The sequence below is a fragment of the Rhinopithecus roxellana genome, chromosome 13 (genome assembly GCF_007565055.1).
Source record: "Rhinopithecus roxellana isolate Shanxi Qingling chromosome 13, ASM756505v1, whole genome shotgun sequence".
Classification (NCBI taxonomy): Eukaryota; Metazoa; Chordata; class Mammalia; order Primates; family Cercopithecidae; genus Rhinopithecus; species Rhinopithecus roxellana.
In genome coordinates, this window is record NC_044561.1 from 7474885 (window position 1) to 7490520 (window position 15636).

The 15636-nt window shown below is 53.1% G+C and overlaps 1 protein-coding gene across 4 annotated transcripts in view; it reads left to right on the forward strand.

The window, feature by feature from the left end:
* The window catches only part of FBLN1 (fibulin 1), a 98620-nt gene that overhangs the window by 33017 nt on the left and 49967 nt on the right, over positions 1–15636 (forward strand). For all 4 annotated transcript variants that reach the window (XM_030914535.1, XM_030914537.1, XM_030914536.1 and 1 more), the window contains exons 8-13: positions 49–186; positions 6351–6494; positions 7284–7412; positions 8502–8627; positions 12826–12945; positions 14707–14838. In XM_030914535.1, the coding sequence (XP_030770395.1) occupies positions 49–186; positions 6351–6494; positions 7284–7412; positions 8502–8627; positions 12826–12945; positions 14707–14838 (789 nt within the window). The remainder of the gene's footprint in view (positions 1–48; positions 187–6350; positions 6495–7283; positions 7413–8501; positions 8628–12825; positions 12946–14706; positions 14839–15636) is intronic.

Genomic DNA, 15636 nt, shown 5'->3' on the forward strand with positions numbered 1-15636 from the left:
TTCCGGCAGGACTCTTGCTAACAATTTCCTTTTTTTATGACGTACCAGATATTGACGAGTGTGAGAGTGGTATTCATAACTGCCTCCCCGATTTTATCTGTCAGAATACTCTGGGATCCTTCCGCTGCCGACCCAAGCTACAGTGCAAGAGTGGCTTTATACAAGATGCTCTAGGCAACTGTATTGGTAAGACGTGTGCTGCCAGGACTAGTGGGTTCTTCCAGGAGGGGCCAGCGATCTAGCCTTGGGGCAGGCCTCTGGAATCTGCGGGGCCGCATGGTGTATGGAACAGGGGTTGCCAACTTTTTGTGTAAAGGGCTGGACAGCAAATAGAGCAAATACCTTAGCCGTTGTGGGCCATATGGTCTCCGTCATGATACTCAACTCTGCTGTTACAGTCTAAAGCAGCCAAGGGCTGTCTGTAAACAAATGGGTGTGGCTGTGTTCCAATAAAACTTTATTTACAAAAATAGGCAGCAGGCTGGGTTTGGCCCAAGGGCCACAGTTTGCTGATCTGGGTTTAGATGAAAGAGCTTGAGTTTTGGAGTTAGAGACATCTGGTTTTAAACGGAGTGACCCAAGAAAATTACTTCTTCTGAGCTTTAATTTTTTTCCTCTATAAAATGGGAGTAATCATAGTGTCTGGCTTATAGACTTGAGGCCAGGATTAGGCGAGTCCTTGCAAAGTACTGGTACACAGGAAGCAGTCAGCGAGTGGTGATTCCTTGCTACAGGCATTTAGCCTATTAAAAAATTGTTTTAAAAAATACTTGGCTGGGCACAGTGGGTCACACCTGTAATCCTAGCACTTTAGGAGGCCGAGGCAGGAGGATTGCTTGAGCCCAGGTGTTTGAGGCCAGCCTGGGCAATATAGTGAGACCCCATCTCTACAAAAGATTAGCTGGGTGTGGTGGCACACGCCTGTAGTCCCAGCCACTTGAGAGGCTGAGGTGGGAGGATTCCTTGAGCAGGGAGGTCGAGGCTGCAGTGAGCTGTGATCGTGCTACTGCACTCCAGTCTGGGCAACAGAGCAAGACCCTGTCTCAAAAATAAAATAAAATATAAAAATAAAAAATAGTCTGTGTTAGTATTTGAATTCATAGAGACAGAAAGTAGAATGGAAGGTGCCAGGGGATGGGGAGTGAGTGTTTCATGGGTGCAGTTTCAGTTTGAGAAAATGAAAAAGTTCTGGAGATGGATGGGGGAGATGGTGGAACAACAGTGTGAATGCACTGATGCCCCTGAGCTGTCTACTTAAAATGGTTACGATGGCATGTAAAATTTGTAGTTCACATGTAGTTCATTTGGTAAATATGTAGTTTACCACAATAAGAAAAGAAACTCTGGCCGGGTGTGGTGGCTCACACTTGGAATCCCAGCACTTTGGGAGGCTGAGGCGGGCGGATCACCTGAGGTCAAGAGTTCAAGACCAGCCTGACCAACATAGTGAAACCCCGTCTCTACTAAAAATACAAAAATTAGCTGGGCGTAGTGGTGGGTGCCTGTAATCCCAGCTGCTTAGGAGGCCGAGGCAGGAGAATTGCTTGAACCCGGGAGGCGGAGGTTGCAGTGAGCTGAGATCATGCCACTGCATTCCAGCCTGGGTGACAGAGTGAGACTCCATCTCAAAAAAAAAAAAAGAAAAAGAAAAGAAACTCTGCTGATATCAGAGAAATACTAATATGAAAAGAGAGACTCTCGTGTGAACTCAGTATTAATTTAGGAGGCCTAGGAAAGACCGCTTCCGCTAGACGAGCAGCATGGGGTGCGACCGGGGAGCCGGCTGGCCTGGGTTACTAGTTCTGGAAAGACGGGAGGTGAGTCTTGCTTTCCCCTGCCATTGTCAGGTTAACTGCCTGGCTAGGCCACTGCGGTCAGCGCCTAAGTCCTGATCCACCGGCTTTCCCTCGGCCTCTGCTTGGCAGACGCTCCTGGGTCCTGCCTTTGAGGTCAGAGAGACTTTTTAGGAGAAAAGATGAGGACTCCCAGCTACAGATCACACTAGTCAGAACCTCTCCATCTGGGGTGGCCACATCGCCTCCCCCCTGCCATGAGCAAGGGAGTGTAAATTTCTATCTTACTTCTATTTCAGCTTTTTCTTAGATAAATCTGTATTGATCGTATATTTGAAATAGTGGTTTGGAGACACAGCTCTTCCCCCACTGCATTTTTTTAACCACCGAGACAAGTGGATGTGGCCGGGCATGGTGACTCATGCCTGTAATCCCAGCACTTTGGGAGGCCAGGGTGGGTGGATCACTTGAGGTCAGGAGTTTGATACCAGCCTGACCAATATGGTGAAATCCCGTCTCTATTAAAAATATAAAAATTAGCCGGACGTGGTGGTGGGCGCCTTGTAATCCCAGCTACTCAGGAGGCTGAGGCAGGAGAATCACTTGAATCCAGGAGGCAGAGGTTGCAGTGAGCCAGGATCGCGCCACTGCACTCCAGCCTGGACAACAGAGCAAGACTCTTGTTTCACAAAAAAAAAAAAAAAGAAAAAAAAGACAAGTGGAATAGTGAGCCCTTGGGACAGGGGCCGTATCTGAAACCCACCCCAGCCTTCCACTGTTACAGCTTCCCTGTCATTTCCTGGGGGAGACTTCTGAGCTGCCAGTTGGCCCCTCGCCGGTCCCCCGCCAGCAGGGAGGGATGGTTGTTTCTCAGTGCAGGGGGTGGTGAGTAGGGAAGCCATGGGCTCTCCAGGGCCAACGGGGAGGATAGTCCTGCTCAGACTTGCAGCCTGCCCAAAGGGGGGTCTGGAGGAGGCTGGCGTCGACTGCAGACGGAAACCCTGACTCATGGCAAAATCAGCCCCGAGGCAGCGTTTGCAAGTCTCAACCTAGCCCTGACTTTCCTCTCTACAGGGTGCAGCACTGTGTAGGGGCTGAGGCTCGGGAGCCGTCCCCTCACTGTCCTTCCAGGACCAGCAAGCAGGCTGTGGGCTGAAGGCCAGCCTGGCAGCACTGAGCTGTTCCTTGCCATCTCCCTGGGTCCTCAGTGACGGCATCAAAAGCCAAATGTTCATCTCCCTCAGGGTCCCCTCAGCGTGGGATGCCGGGATGGGGGTGGGTTCCCCTTTTCATGTGCTCTCAATCCTTGCAGTCAAGCTCAGGATTCACTGTTTTAAAAGATCTCTATTTCAAAAATTATGTGCGTCTTGATGTACAAATCAGCAAACAAAAGCTAAGTGTAGGAAGTAAACGCTCCTCCTCTGCAATCCTGCCTGCCTCTTGGCAGGGTCCATGAGCCCTTCTGGGCTCTGCTCCCTGGAGACGTTTTGTTGTTGTTGTGGTTGTTGTTGTTGTTGTTTTTATGAAAATGGGACCGGAGGGCCGGGCGCGGTGGCTCAAGCCTGTAATCCCAGCACTTTGGGAGGCCGAGACGGGCGGATCACGAGGTCAGGAGATCGAGACCATCCTGGCTAACACGGTGAAACCCCGTCTCTACTAAAAATACAAAAAAAAAAAAACTAGCCGGGCGAGGTGGCGGCGCCTGTAGTTCCAGCTACTCGGGAGGCTGAGACAGGAGAATGGCGTAAACCCGGGAGGTGGAGCTTGCAGTGAGCTGAGATCCGCCCACTGCACTCCACCCCGGGCAACAGAGCGAGACTCCGTCTCAAAAAAAAAAAAAAAAAGAAAATGGGACCGGACTGTTCTGTCATTTGCTTTTTTCCCCTCTTGACAGGGTACTTAGAAATCATTTCATGTCAACACCTTTATATTAAAAAAACAACTCTTAAGAAACGTTTCTCTTAAAAAACGACTGTATCAGCAGAAATACTTCTTTCTAACGAGAAAATAGGTCAAGATAGAAGATAGTTTCAGGCCGTCTGGGAGAGAGCTGAAAAGGTTCTGTGTCAGGTCCTGGTCCCCCAGCATGCACCCGGGGTCCTCTGCTCCCACACCTCTGCCCGTGGTACCCGCTTCCTCACCCAGGAATAGCACGGTCCATGGTGGGAAGCGCCGATTCCCTTGTGTAGCCAGAATCCATCTTCCTGGAGCTCCGAGAACCATCCTGGGATCCCAAGAGCCCCTCCAAGCCCCCTGCCTGTAGCAGAAGAGCTCTTCCTGCAGAGCTAGCACAAGGGGTGGGTCAGGGTTCCAGGGAGCGGAGGTCTCTGCCCCTATCATACACGGAGAATTTTCTAGGACCTTAAGGTTGGGTCACTGAGGGCTTTGAGACCAGCATGGCTTTGTTGGGTTTTCTTTGCTCTTTTTCTTCGAATCCTCTCCTGCTGCTGCTGTCTTCCTTTCTCTTCCTCCTCCTCCTCTCCCTCCTCCCCTCCCCTCCTTCCCTCCCCCTCCTCCTCCTTCTTTTCTTCTTTTTTTGTTTTTTTTTTTGAGACAGTTTCGCTCTGTCACCCAGGCTGGAGTGCAGTGGTGCAATCTTGGCTCCCTGCAACCTCCTCTGTCCTGGGTTCAAGCGATTCTCCTGCCTCAGCCTCCCAAGTAGCTGGGTTTACAGGCACCCACCAACACGCCTGGCTAATTTTTGTATTTTTAGTAGAGATGGGGTTTCACCATGTTGGCCAGGTTGGTCTCGAGCTCTTGACCTCAGGTGATCCACCCCTCGGCCTCCCAAAGTGCTGGGATTACAGGCATGAGCCACCACCCCCGACCTCTTCCTTTCTTCTTGAGTGGGGAGGAAGGAACGGGCCAGGGCTTCCCACATGTCCCGGCTGACCTGTGCCTGGGATGTCGGCAGGTCCTGGGGCAGGAAGGGGTTCCGCTGAATCTAGCAAGCACGAGGGGAAGCCAAGTGAACGGGGACCTTGGCAGCTTGGGCTTTTCCCGTGTGAATCCCTGAGAGGGAAAGATCGGGTGCCATGTTCCCAAACTCAAACCGATGTTTTACATTGATTTTCTCTCTGTTTTTCATTCCCATTCATTCATTCATTCATTCATTCATTCATTGATAGCCAGGTCTTACCCTTGTGGAGCACACAATGTTCTGAGGGACACTTGTTCTGGGGAACAGAGTTTGGGGAATGCAGTCTGAGTGAGGAGCCTGCAGCACCCGGGTGAAGGCAGCTACCACTCTGCTAAACGCTGCATTTATTCATGTTACAGGGCAGGGGCCACCCAGCTGTTTCTCTAGAGGGGCTAGATGGTAAATAACAACTTCAGTCTCTGTGGCAACCACTCGACTCTGCCAGTTGCAGTGTAAAAGCAGCCCTGAGCAATGTATAAGAGAGTGGGCCTGGCTGCACGCTAATAAAACTTTATTTACAAAAGTAGGTGTACGCCAGATTTGAACCAAGGGCCGTCATTTGCTGGCCACTGATTTAAGGGAGCTGGAAAGCAGGAGATCCTGGTTCTAGACCTAGGTCCCGGTTGGCTCCTGACTCCACCCATTCAGTCTCTGGACCTTGGCTTCCTGTTTATAAAGCGCAGGCAGTAATGATAGTGATACCGGCATCACCTCACTTGCAGGCTGGCTGTGGTGCTCGAGAGTAGTAATGGATATAAAAGCTTTTGTAAACTGTAAATTGCTGCACGGTCAGTGCGAAGACGGACTCATTTGACTGGGGAGGGTGGACTTGGCTGGCAGGGAGAGGGGTACAGCTGTCCTCCTTTCTGACTTATGCTCAGGGGTCTTCCACCATCACTCCCTCTCTTTGTCCCCCAGCCCCAGATGCTTTGTAAGTGGCTTAGCAAAGTTCTCCAAGGTGATGTTTAGATACTGAGGTCCTTTTCCACTCCCTCTCTCAGGAAGTGCAATCTGTGCATTCTTCCTCTGAATTTGAGCAGAAGGAGGGAATCCCTGTGTAGCATGGTCCTCCTGGACCATTCACGGGTTCACACTTGCTCATTGTATGTCATCAAAGGTAAATGCCCTACGGTCCTCATGTCAGAGGTATGTCCACTCAAGGAAGGAGATTGCCATGCAGTGAGCTCGGAGCCGTGGCACCTCCCCCGTGGGCCTGGGTCAGCATAGGCTCTGTGAAGCCCAGTCATTGGAGGGGCCTAGAGGCTCGCTGGGAGCCAGAGTTGCTGGCACCATGTGGACGGTCACCTGTCTCCTTAACACCTTGCCCAATGTGTGGAGTAGATGAATGCAGGAAAAGCCAGGCAGGCAGGTCCCGATTTGGCACAGCGAACAGTGGAGGTGCTGGAGATTTAGGGACAGGAAGAAGGGCCAGAGAGATGGTGGTTGAGGCAGTATGCAGTGATAAAATTTGGGAGCCAGTTGGGAGACGGCTCTGTGGTCCAGGGTGAGGGGGTTGAGCCCCTCCATTTGTGGTTTCGCAAAGAGGTGGGAAGGGGAATTTCTTTGGAGATCCAGTTTTTGGGTTCTGGGATGCCCTTCAGGTTTAACCACATGGTGTCTGTCTTTTCCCGCTGTAGATATCAATGAGTGTTTGAGTATCAGTGCCCCGTGCCCTACCGGGCATACATGCATCAATACGGAGGGCTCCTACACGTGCCAGAAGAACGTGCCTAACTGTGGCCGTGGCTACCATCTCAACGAGGAGGGAACTCGCTGTGTTGGTTAGTATTAAGAAAACAAATCTGAAATCCACTTTCCTGTCTGCTTCCAGCACACACCCTCCCTTCTCCGGAAGCAGAAAGTTGATCCCCAAAGCAAAGCCATTTCTATCAGTCCATCCATCCCATTGTCAATTCCCGAGCATGGGGCTTCATTGTCTTGCCTGGACTGGTGCAGTAGAACACCAGCCCGTCTACTGCCTCAGCCTTGTCCAGCTTGTTCTGAGCCCAAAGCTCTCTCACCCCGTCCTGTTTACAACCCCATCAGCTCCCCACTGGTGACAAAGGACAGATGCCTATGCTTACCGTCCAGTCCCCTAGAGCTGGCCCAATTCCACAAACCTTGTAATTCAGGCATTGTGGGTCTTGCCACTCGCTACACAAGCACTGTCCTTTCCTATCTGTGTGGGTGTTTGTTCTTACGTCATTCCCTCTGCCCACCTGCTCCTACGTTCCTTTGGATCCAGGGCACCCAGCCTGCCTAGATCCTGCCAGAGAAGGAGTCTTCCTCACATAATCCCCAGGACACTTCTTCAGTGTCTCCCTGGGTTCCTGGGCACTTCCTACCTTAATGAGAGTCATTGCTGGCCTGCCAGCCAGGTAGGGCTGCCTCTGGGTCAGCTGTCTCCACAGTCTGGGACTCGGCACACAGTAGGTGCTCTGTGAAGTCGTGTTGAAATGGAATGCCCGTTTCCATGTGCTCTTTTCTTGCTTTCCTTTCTGATCATCTTGTGGGGGAAAAAAAAACCCAAACTAAAGGTTTTCATCATGGCTTTCTTTCTCCTTTGCAAGACGTGGATGAGTGCGCACCACCTGCCGAGCCCTGTGGGAAGGGGCACCGCTGTGTGAACTCTCCCGGAAGTTTCCGCTGCGAGTGCAAGACGGGTTACTATTTTGACGGCATCAGCAGGATGTGTGTGGGTGCGTGGGGGCCCCGCAGGCCTCGGGGGAACCCGGCCACGTGGCACCAGGGACACATTCTGTGGCATCTCGAGCGATGTGGTCTGATCCTCATCTCAGATAATCCCAAGTGCAGGCAGACCCCAAGAGAAGACCCTGAGTCAGGAGACCCCATTCTAGCCCCAGCTGTGCTGCTGCCCAGCCGGGCGGCCAGTGGCACAGCCCCCCTGTGTGTAAGCTTGCTCCCCACCTGTAGAAAGGGGTTCTGCTCGACCCAGGACCTCCAAGTGCTGTTGGGCAGCATCAGTGATTTCCTGGCTCACCGCTGAGCTGCAGAGCCACAGGAGCTGGAGTGTGCTTTTAGCCCAGGGCAGTGAGGGAAAAGTTGACCAGGAGTGGGGTCAGGTCCTATCCAGCCAGTGCCTGCTGTCACCAAACCTAGGTGCCCAGGGAAACCTGGCAGCTGCCACCCCACTCCCGCAAAGCAAGCACTTTGCTAGATCCTGACAGACCCTCCTGTGGGCCCTGGGGAGGTGGACTGGCAGGAGGGCACAAGTTCAGATGTGCTGGCGCAGAAGGAGCATGAGGCTTGCCTGGTGGGCAGGCACACCGCGGTGGTCCCGGCTCTCCCACTGACTTCCTGCGTGCTTGGGACAAGTCACTTTGCATTCCTTGTGTGAGAAATGAGGCTGGAGGCCGGGCGTGGTGGCTCACACCTGTAATCCCAGCGCTTTGGGAGGCTAAGGCGGGCGGATCACTCGAGGTCAGGAGTTTGAGACCAGCCTGGCCAACATGGCGAAACCCCGTCTCTATAAAAAATACAAAAATTAGCTGGGCGTGGTAGCCTGCACTTGTAATCTCAGCTACTTGGGAGGCTGAGGCAGGAGAATCCCTTGAACTGGGAGGCGGAGGTTGCAGTGAGCCGAGATCGTGACACTGCACTCCAGCCTGGGAGACAGAGCGAGACTCTGTCTCAAAGATGAAGAAAAAGAAAGAAAGGAGGCTGGAGGAGGTGGAGGACAAAGGACATGAGCTGGCCTTGTTAGGAGGGTGGAATGTGGCGCCACTGTGTTGGACATTGCCCTGAGCTGACCCACCCCTCACTTTCAGATGTCAACGAGTGCCAGCGCTACCCCGGGCGCCTGTGTGGCCACAAGTGCGAGAACACGCTGGGCTCCTACCTCTGCAGCTGTTCCGTGGGCTTCCGGCTCTCTGTGGACGGCAGGTCGTGTGAAGGTGAGGCTGGGGCCCCGTCCACTCACTTCCGCCATGTCACCTTCCTCCTGGGGAAGCCGCCCTTCTCCTGGAGCCCCGTTTGGAGCAGGCCTGCCTTGGTTTCCCCAGCACATGTTAAATGACATGTTAGCAGGGGAAGTGCCTGTAAAATATTGTTCATCAGAGGGGACTGCCCGCCTGCCAGCCCGATTTCTCCTGATGACATCTGCCCTCCGAGGCCGTGTCAGGGTTCACAGGCTGCGGCAGAGGCCATGTGGGATGTGGCTAGGATCATGGGGCTTGGAGCATGAGACCCACCAGTCATAGGGCCTTGGTTATGCCCGACCTCTCCCTGCCTCCGTGTCCTCACGGGGGAGAGGGGTTGATGTGTGAAAGAGCAGCGAAAACTGGACACTTGTTTTGCACAAAGACCGTGTGCGGATTTTAATCAGATGCTGCCTAGAGGAGAGAGGCCTCTCTGTCCATTGATCTCAAGTCACCCAAACAAAAGGGGGGAGGCTTTGTAAATGAGCCGTGAGAGGAAGTACTGAGGTCCTTAGGGCATGGGTCACTGATTAGGGCACCTGCCTCTAACTTTTTTTTTTTTGAGATGGAGTCTTGTTCTATCACCCAGGCTGGAGTACAGTGGCACGATCTCGGCTCACTGTGACCTCCGCCTCCCGGGTTCAAGCAATTCTGCCTCAGCCTCCCGAGTAGCTGGGATTACAGGTGCCCGCCATCACACCTGGCTAATTTTTGTATTTTTAGTAGAGACGGGGTTTCACCATGTTGGCCAGGCTAGTCTCGAACTCCTGACCTCACGTAATCCACCTGCCTCAGCCTCTCAAAGTGCTGGGATTACAGGCATGGGCCACCGCACCCAGCCTGCCCCTAACTTTTTTTTTTTTTTTTGAGATGGAGTCTTGCTCTGTCGCCCAGGCTGGAGTGTAGCGGCACAATCTCGGCTCACTGCAAGCTCCGCCCCCCAGGTTCACGCCATTCTCCTGCCTCAGCCTCCCATGTAGCTGGGTCTACAGGTGCCCGCCACCATGCCTGGCTAATTTTTTTTGTGTGTATTTTTAGTAGAGATGGGGTTTCACCGTGTTAGCCAGGATGGTCTCGATCTCCTGACCTCGTTATCCGCCTGTCTCAGCCTCCCAAAGTGCTGGGATTACAGGCATGAGCCACCGCACCCAGCCTGCCTCTAACTTCTTATTGAAGTTAGCCTTCCCCCTCTGACAGAGACAGGGAAAAGTACCCTGGCCTTCCCGATGACGACATTCCCCAGGCATGTCCCCAGCCCTTGAGAAAGATACTCCTGCGTTGCACATCTCAAAGGGACAGAGAAACCATTTACATTTGCAAGTTTTTCTAAAGTAGATGCTTCTAAGGAAAATGGAGGTCAGCCCCTGTAGTCAGGTTTGGGCTGGAACCAAGAGAAAATTCTTTTGGCAGCATTGATCTTTCTCAGGCAGGCATGCCAAGGGGGCTGGGTCTGCATCCTGGGTACGTGGTCTTGGGCCAGTGGCAGCCATGCTGAAGTTGGGTCAAGTCTCTTGGTATGTGGGGGTTGGACAAAGTTGTTCTTGCCGACAGTCTTGTGGTTCTCAGATAACACCTCCTGGGCTGATGGGAAGGTCACATGAACAGCATGTCAGCCCAGGGCCTGGCACATACTAGGTGCTTGGCAGATGTCATGTCTTATATGGGGGTTAGGTTCTGAGCTGAGCAGACACTGAGAGCTTTGGACGGCCCTTGACAATTGTCCACATTGCCCATGACACCCTGTTTAGTGCGGTGTGCTGGCCCAGAGGACGGCTTCTGCAGCCTGACTCAAACGTGGCAGGTCCTAACATTCTGCCATGAGAATTTTCCTTCCTGATGAGATGGTCACAGGGGTTAGATACGCCAGGGTGAGTTGTGGTGTGCATAATTCTTCAATCGGAGGATGGACGGTGTGAGGGGTCCTGGGATTAGTTCACAAGAACGTGTGTGGACAAGGAACAAGAGTCACGAGTTGAGTCTCTCAGGCTTGTGTTCAAACCTCACTTCTGCCATTTCCATGGCCTTGAAGAAGTAACTCAGTCTTTCTGGGCCTTGGTGTGCTCATCTGTAAAATGGGCATAGTAGGACCAACGCCACAGGGGGTTGTGAGGATGAAACGAGATTACGCATGTGAAGAGCTTATCACAGGGCTGAGCGCGGGATGAAGAGCTGGCAGTGTGGAGGCTGCTGGCTTTATTATTATTATTATTATTATTATTATTATTATTATTATTTGAGACGGAGTCTCGCTCTGTAGCCCGGACTGGAGTGCAGTGGCTGGATCTCGGCTCACTGCAAGCTCCGCCTCCCGGGTTCCCGCCATTCTCCTGCCTCAGCCTCTGGAGTAGCTGGGACTACAGGTGCCCGCCACCTCGCCCGGCTAGATTTTTGTATTTTTTAGTAGAGACGGGGTTTCACCGTGTTAGCCAGGATGGTCTCGATCTCCTGACCTCGTGATCCGCCCGTCTCGGCCTCCCAAAGTGCTGGGATTACAGGCTTGAGCCACCGCGCCCGGCCGGCTTTATTATTATTTAGTAGAAGTAGTGGGATTCCTGGCTTGTGCTTCCTCTAGTCACTGGTAAATTACTGAAAAGTCGGCATTCATATCCACGTTAGTGGACAATATTGTGGACACAGAACCAGGGCCTGGCCAGCCTTGCATGTGACCTTACTAACCATGTGTTAAGCACCTGCCCCGGATGTGTAGCGAGAACTCAGTCCTGCACTGGGGAGGGTCTCTAGTGGGGGATGAGAAACCCCACTGGGCAGGTGGAGGCCAGGCCTGGTGTGTGGGGGCCACAAAGATGAAACACGGGCTGGAAGGCTATTGGACGTTCTCTGACAGCCACATAGTATAGATGTAAGGCTTTTCTAGCCACAATCTCTGTTGCAACTGCTCAACTCTGCTGTGGTAGCAGAGAAGGGGCCAGAGGACCATGGTAAAAGAATGAGTGTGGCAGGGTGCAGTGGCTCACACCTGTAATCCCAGCACTTTGGGAGGCCGACACAGGTGGATCACTTGAGGTCAGGAGTTCGAGACCAGCATGACCAACATCGTGAAACCCCGTGTCTACTAAAAATACAAAAATTAGCTAGGCATGGTGGTGCACGCCTGTAATCCCCTAGCTACTCAGGAGGCTGAGGCAGGAGAATTGCGTGAATTCATATCCACATTAGTGGACAATAGGCTCCCAGAGGCGGAGATTGCAGTGAGCTGAGATTGAGCTGCTGCACTCAAGCCTGGGCAACAGACAGAGACTCTGTCTCAAAAAAATTAAAAATAAAAAATGAAAAATAATCTGGCTGTATTCTTTATTATTATTATTATTTTGAGATGGAGTCTCTCTCTGTCACCCAGGCTGGAGTGCAGTGGTGTGATCTTGGCTCACTGAAACCTCTGCCTCCCGATTCAAGCAATTCTCCTGCCTCAGCCTCCCGAGAAGCTGTGACTATAGGCACGTGCCACCGTGCCCAGCTAATTCTTGTATTTTTAGTGGAGACCGCGTTTCACCATGCGGCCAGGCTGGTCTCGAACCCCTGACCTTGTGATCCGCCCACCTTGGCCTCCCAAAGTACTGGGATTACAGGCATGAGCCACCATGCCTGGCCTGGCTGTGTTCTAATAAAACTTTATTTATAAAAACAAGTTTTGGGATGAATTTGGCCCATGGACTGTGGTTCGCTGACCTCTGCTCTAGGTAAAGGGGACAGTTAAGCAGTAGTTCAGAGTTGGCCCAGTGAGTTCTGTGCATTGGAGTATGAGGAGTACTGATGTATGGGCTGGATGGCCGAGGCCTTCCTTGAGTGCCGTCATCTGTGTAGGATGCCATCTTGGAGGTGAAGTGAGGAGCACAGGATCAGATTTCCATTTGAGGACTAGAATGGACTCTGGCAGCCAGGTCGGGCCTGGCTTCCAGGGGCTGAGGCTGGAGGCTATAGCTGCCATCCTGACAGGAGAAGGCGTGGTCGAAGCAGGCAGGGGCAGGGAGGGAGGGTCTGGAGTCACCAGCGATGACACTTCTCCCTCGGCCATGCCCCTTGGGACCTCCGCCTCTCCGAGTGTGTTAACCTGAGGGAGGTGGAGAGGAGGTTTTCTGTTCACTGACCCTGAGGGCTACTGGAGGCAGGGATATGTGATGTCGCTCTAAGCAGTGACCCTCGCTTTGTATTTCAGACATCAATGAGTGCAGCAGCAGCCCCTGTAGCCAGGAGTGTGCCAACGTCTACGGCTCCTACCAATGTTACTGCCGGCGGGGCTACCAGCTCAGTGATGTGGACGGAGTCACCTGTGAAGGTGCGGACGCCCCTGCTTGCTGAGGGGGAAAGCCGCCTGTGGCCTTTGACATGACATCCGCCATGACACAGCAGCACGGCCTCTGACTTTCAAATCCACGGGAAGAGCCAGCTGGGATTTCTTCACCTGGCAAACCTTCCATGTCCACCCTTGGAGGCTAGTGGGTGGTTTGCTGTTTTCCCTCCAACTGAGATTTTTTTTTTTTTTGAGATGGGGTATTGCTCTGTTGCCCAGGCTGGAGTGATGTGGTACAATCACTGTTCACTGCAGCCTCAGCTTCTGGGGTTCAAGTGATCCTCCCACCTCAGCCTCCCAAGTAGTTGGGACCATAGGCGAACACCACCACGCCTGGCTGATTTTTTTTATTTTTTAAAAATTAGAGACGGGGGCCGGGCGCGGTGGCTCAAGCCTGTAATCCCAGCACTTTGGGAGGCCGAGACGGGCGGATCACGAGGTCAGGAGATCGAGACCATCCTGGCTAACACGGTGAAACCCCGTCTCTACTAAAAATACAAAAACTAGCCGGGCGAAGTGGCGGGCGCCTGTAGTCCCAGCTACTCGGGAGGCTGAGGCAGGAGAATGGCGTAAACCCGGGAGGCGGAGCTTGCAGTGGGCTGAGATCCGGCCACTGCACTCCAGCCCCCAGCCCCGGCGACAGAGTGAGACTCTGCCTCAAAAAAAAAAAAAAAAAAAAAAAAAAAAAAAAAAAAAAAAAAAAAAAAAAAAAAAATAGAGACGGGGTCTTGCTGTGTTGCCCAGGCTGGTCTCGAACTCCTTGGCTCAAGTGATCCTCTTGCTTCAGCCTCCCAAATTGCTGGGATTACATGACCCACTGTGCCCGGTCCCCAACTGAAATTCTAATATACTTTTCCCATCCTTAAGCATGAGGGTGGGAAGGCAGCAAACCACTCCTGACTTGTTCTTTAACAATGTGCATGGTGGTGATTGCAATGTGCACTGGGACCTTGGGCGGCACATTTCAGAGCTTGGTGGTGGTGCATGGCTGAGAGGTAAGGGCGGTCTCACAGACCACCTGTATCCCCCTGACTCAGAGCTCTAACTCTTCCTCTGTCACATGGGGATTAACTCCAGCCTCACCAGATCATTGGAGGATTAAACCAGATGATAGCAATTACGGGCAATTAAGGGCAATTATGATGATTACCGTTTTCATGTGTAAGGTGTGTGTATATTTTGTTTGCTTGTTTGTTTTTGAGACAGAGACAGCTCTGTCACTCAGGTTGGAGGGCAGTGGTACCAATACAGCTCACTGCAGCCTCCATCTCCTGGGATCAAGCAATCCTCCCAGCTCTGCCTCCTTGAGTAGCTGGGCCCACAGGCATGCACCAGTACGCTTGGCTAATTTTTTTGATTTTTTGTAGAGACAGGGTCTCACTTTGTTGCCGAGGCTGGTCTCAAACTCCTGGGCTCAAGTAATCCTCCTGCCTCAGCCTCCCAAAGTGTTGGGATTCCAGGCATGAGCCAGTGCACCCAGCTGAGGAGTGTTTCTTATTGTTGAACTGCGGTCCATATTTCCCCCTGCCCGCCACATGCATACTTAACACCACGAACTTGCTGTGTGACCCTAGGCTAGTCCCATTGCCTCTCTGAGCGTGATGGTCTCTAAGGCTTCCTGTCTTCAGCTTGTCCTGTGCTGCTACCCTCCCGGGCCCCAGTGCAGCCCCCAGGGCAATGTAGGGTGGCCAGCAGCCATGGCCAGGTGCCAGGACACTGAGGCTGAGGTGGGCTTTGCCGTTGCAGACATCGACGAGTGTGCCCTGCCCACCGGGGGCCACATCTGCTCCTACCGCTGCATCAACATCCCTGGAAGCTTCCAGTGCAGCTGTCCCTCGTCTGGCTACAGGCTGGCGCCCAACGGCCGCAACTGCCAAGGTGAGCAGGCGGAATGCCCTGGGGTCCCTCATGCTGTGCTTGGGGCTCTGCAGTGTCGTAGGGCTGAGTCCGGGCTTGGGGGCTGTACTTCCCGAACCCAAGGGCCACAGCACAGATGCATTCAGGAAAATACCCTCCCACCATCCAAGGGGTGTCCTGGGGTCCGCAGCACCCTGGTCTCCCACACCCAGACCCCAGCATACTTGTTCTCTGGGTTGTCTGAGCCCCGTGACGGCTGCATCCGGCAGGAACACTTGAGCCCTCCTACCCTCTCCTCAGCAGCCCCTAAAAGGCTGGAACAGAGTTCTTTAGGAAGATGCCCACCAGGGAGGAAGCAGTCCAGGCCAGGGGATGGTGTGGCCTGGTGTGGGATGGCCCAGGGACACTCATGACTGTGGGTCAGCTCCAGCATGGACTAAGTGATGGGGGACAGTGGCATTGGTTCTGCATTCAGCCCCCATTTCTATGAATGCTCTAGGGGGCAGTGTGTGTCCCCCAAAGCCATCTGACAACCATCCATTCAGTCACTGACAGCGGGTGCCGAGTGGGTGTTTGTGAGCGCGTGATCCCCAGTGTACACGCTGGGCCCAGAAGCTGAGTCATGGAGGTGGGGCTGTCCAGCCATTGCCTCGGGAGCCCCACACAGGGCTGTGGATCCTGGGGCTCCGGAAGCCTCCTGGGTCCCGCAGATGTAGCTTCTGGTCTTGAGGAAGGTGACTTTGATGAAAGGCAGACAGGAGCTGCGGTGTTTCCTGGGAGGCCCCCTCTGCTTGCCCCGGGCCTGAGCCCGGTTGTGTC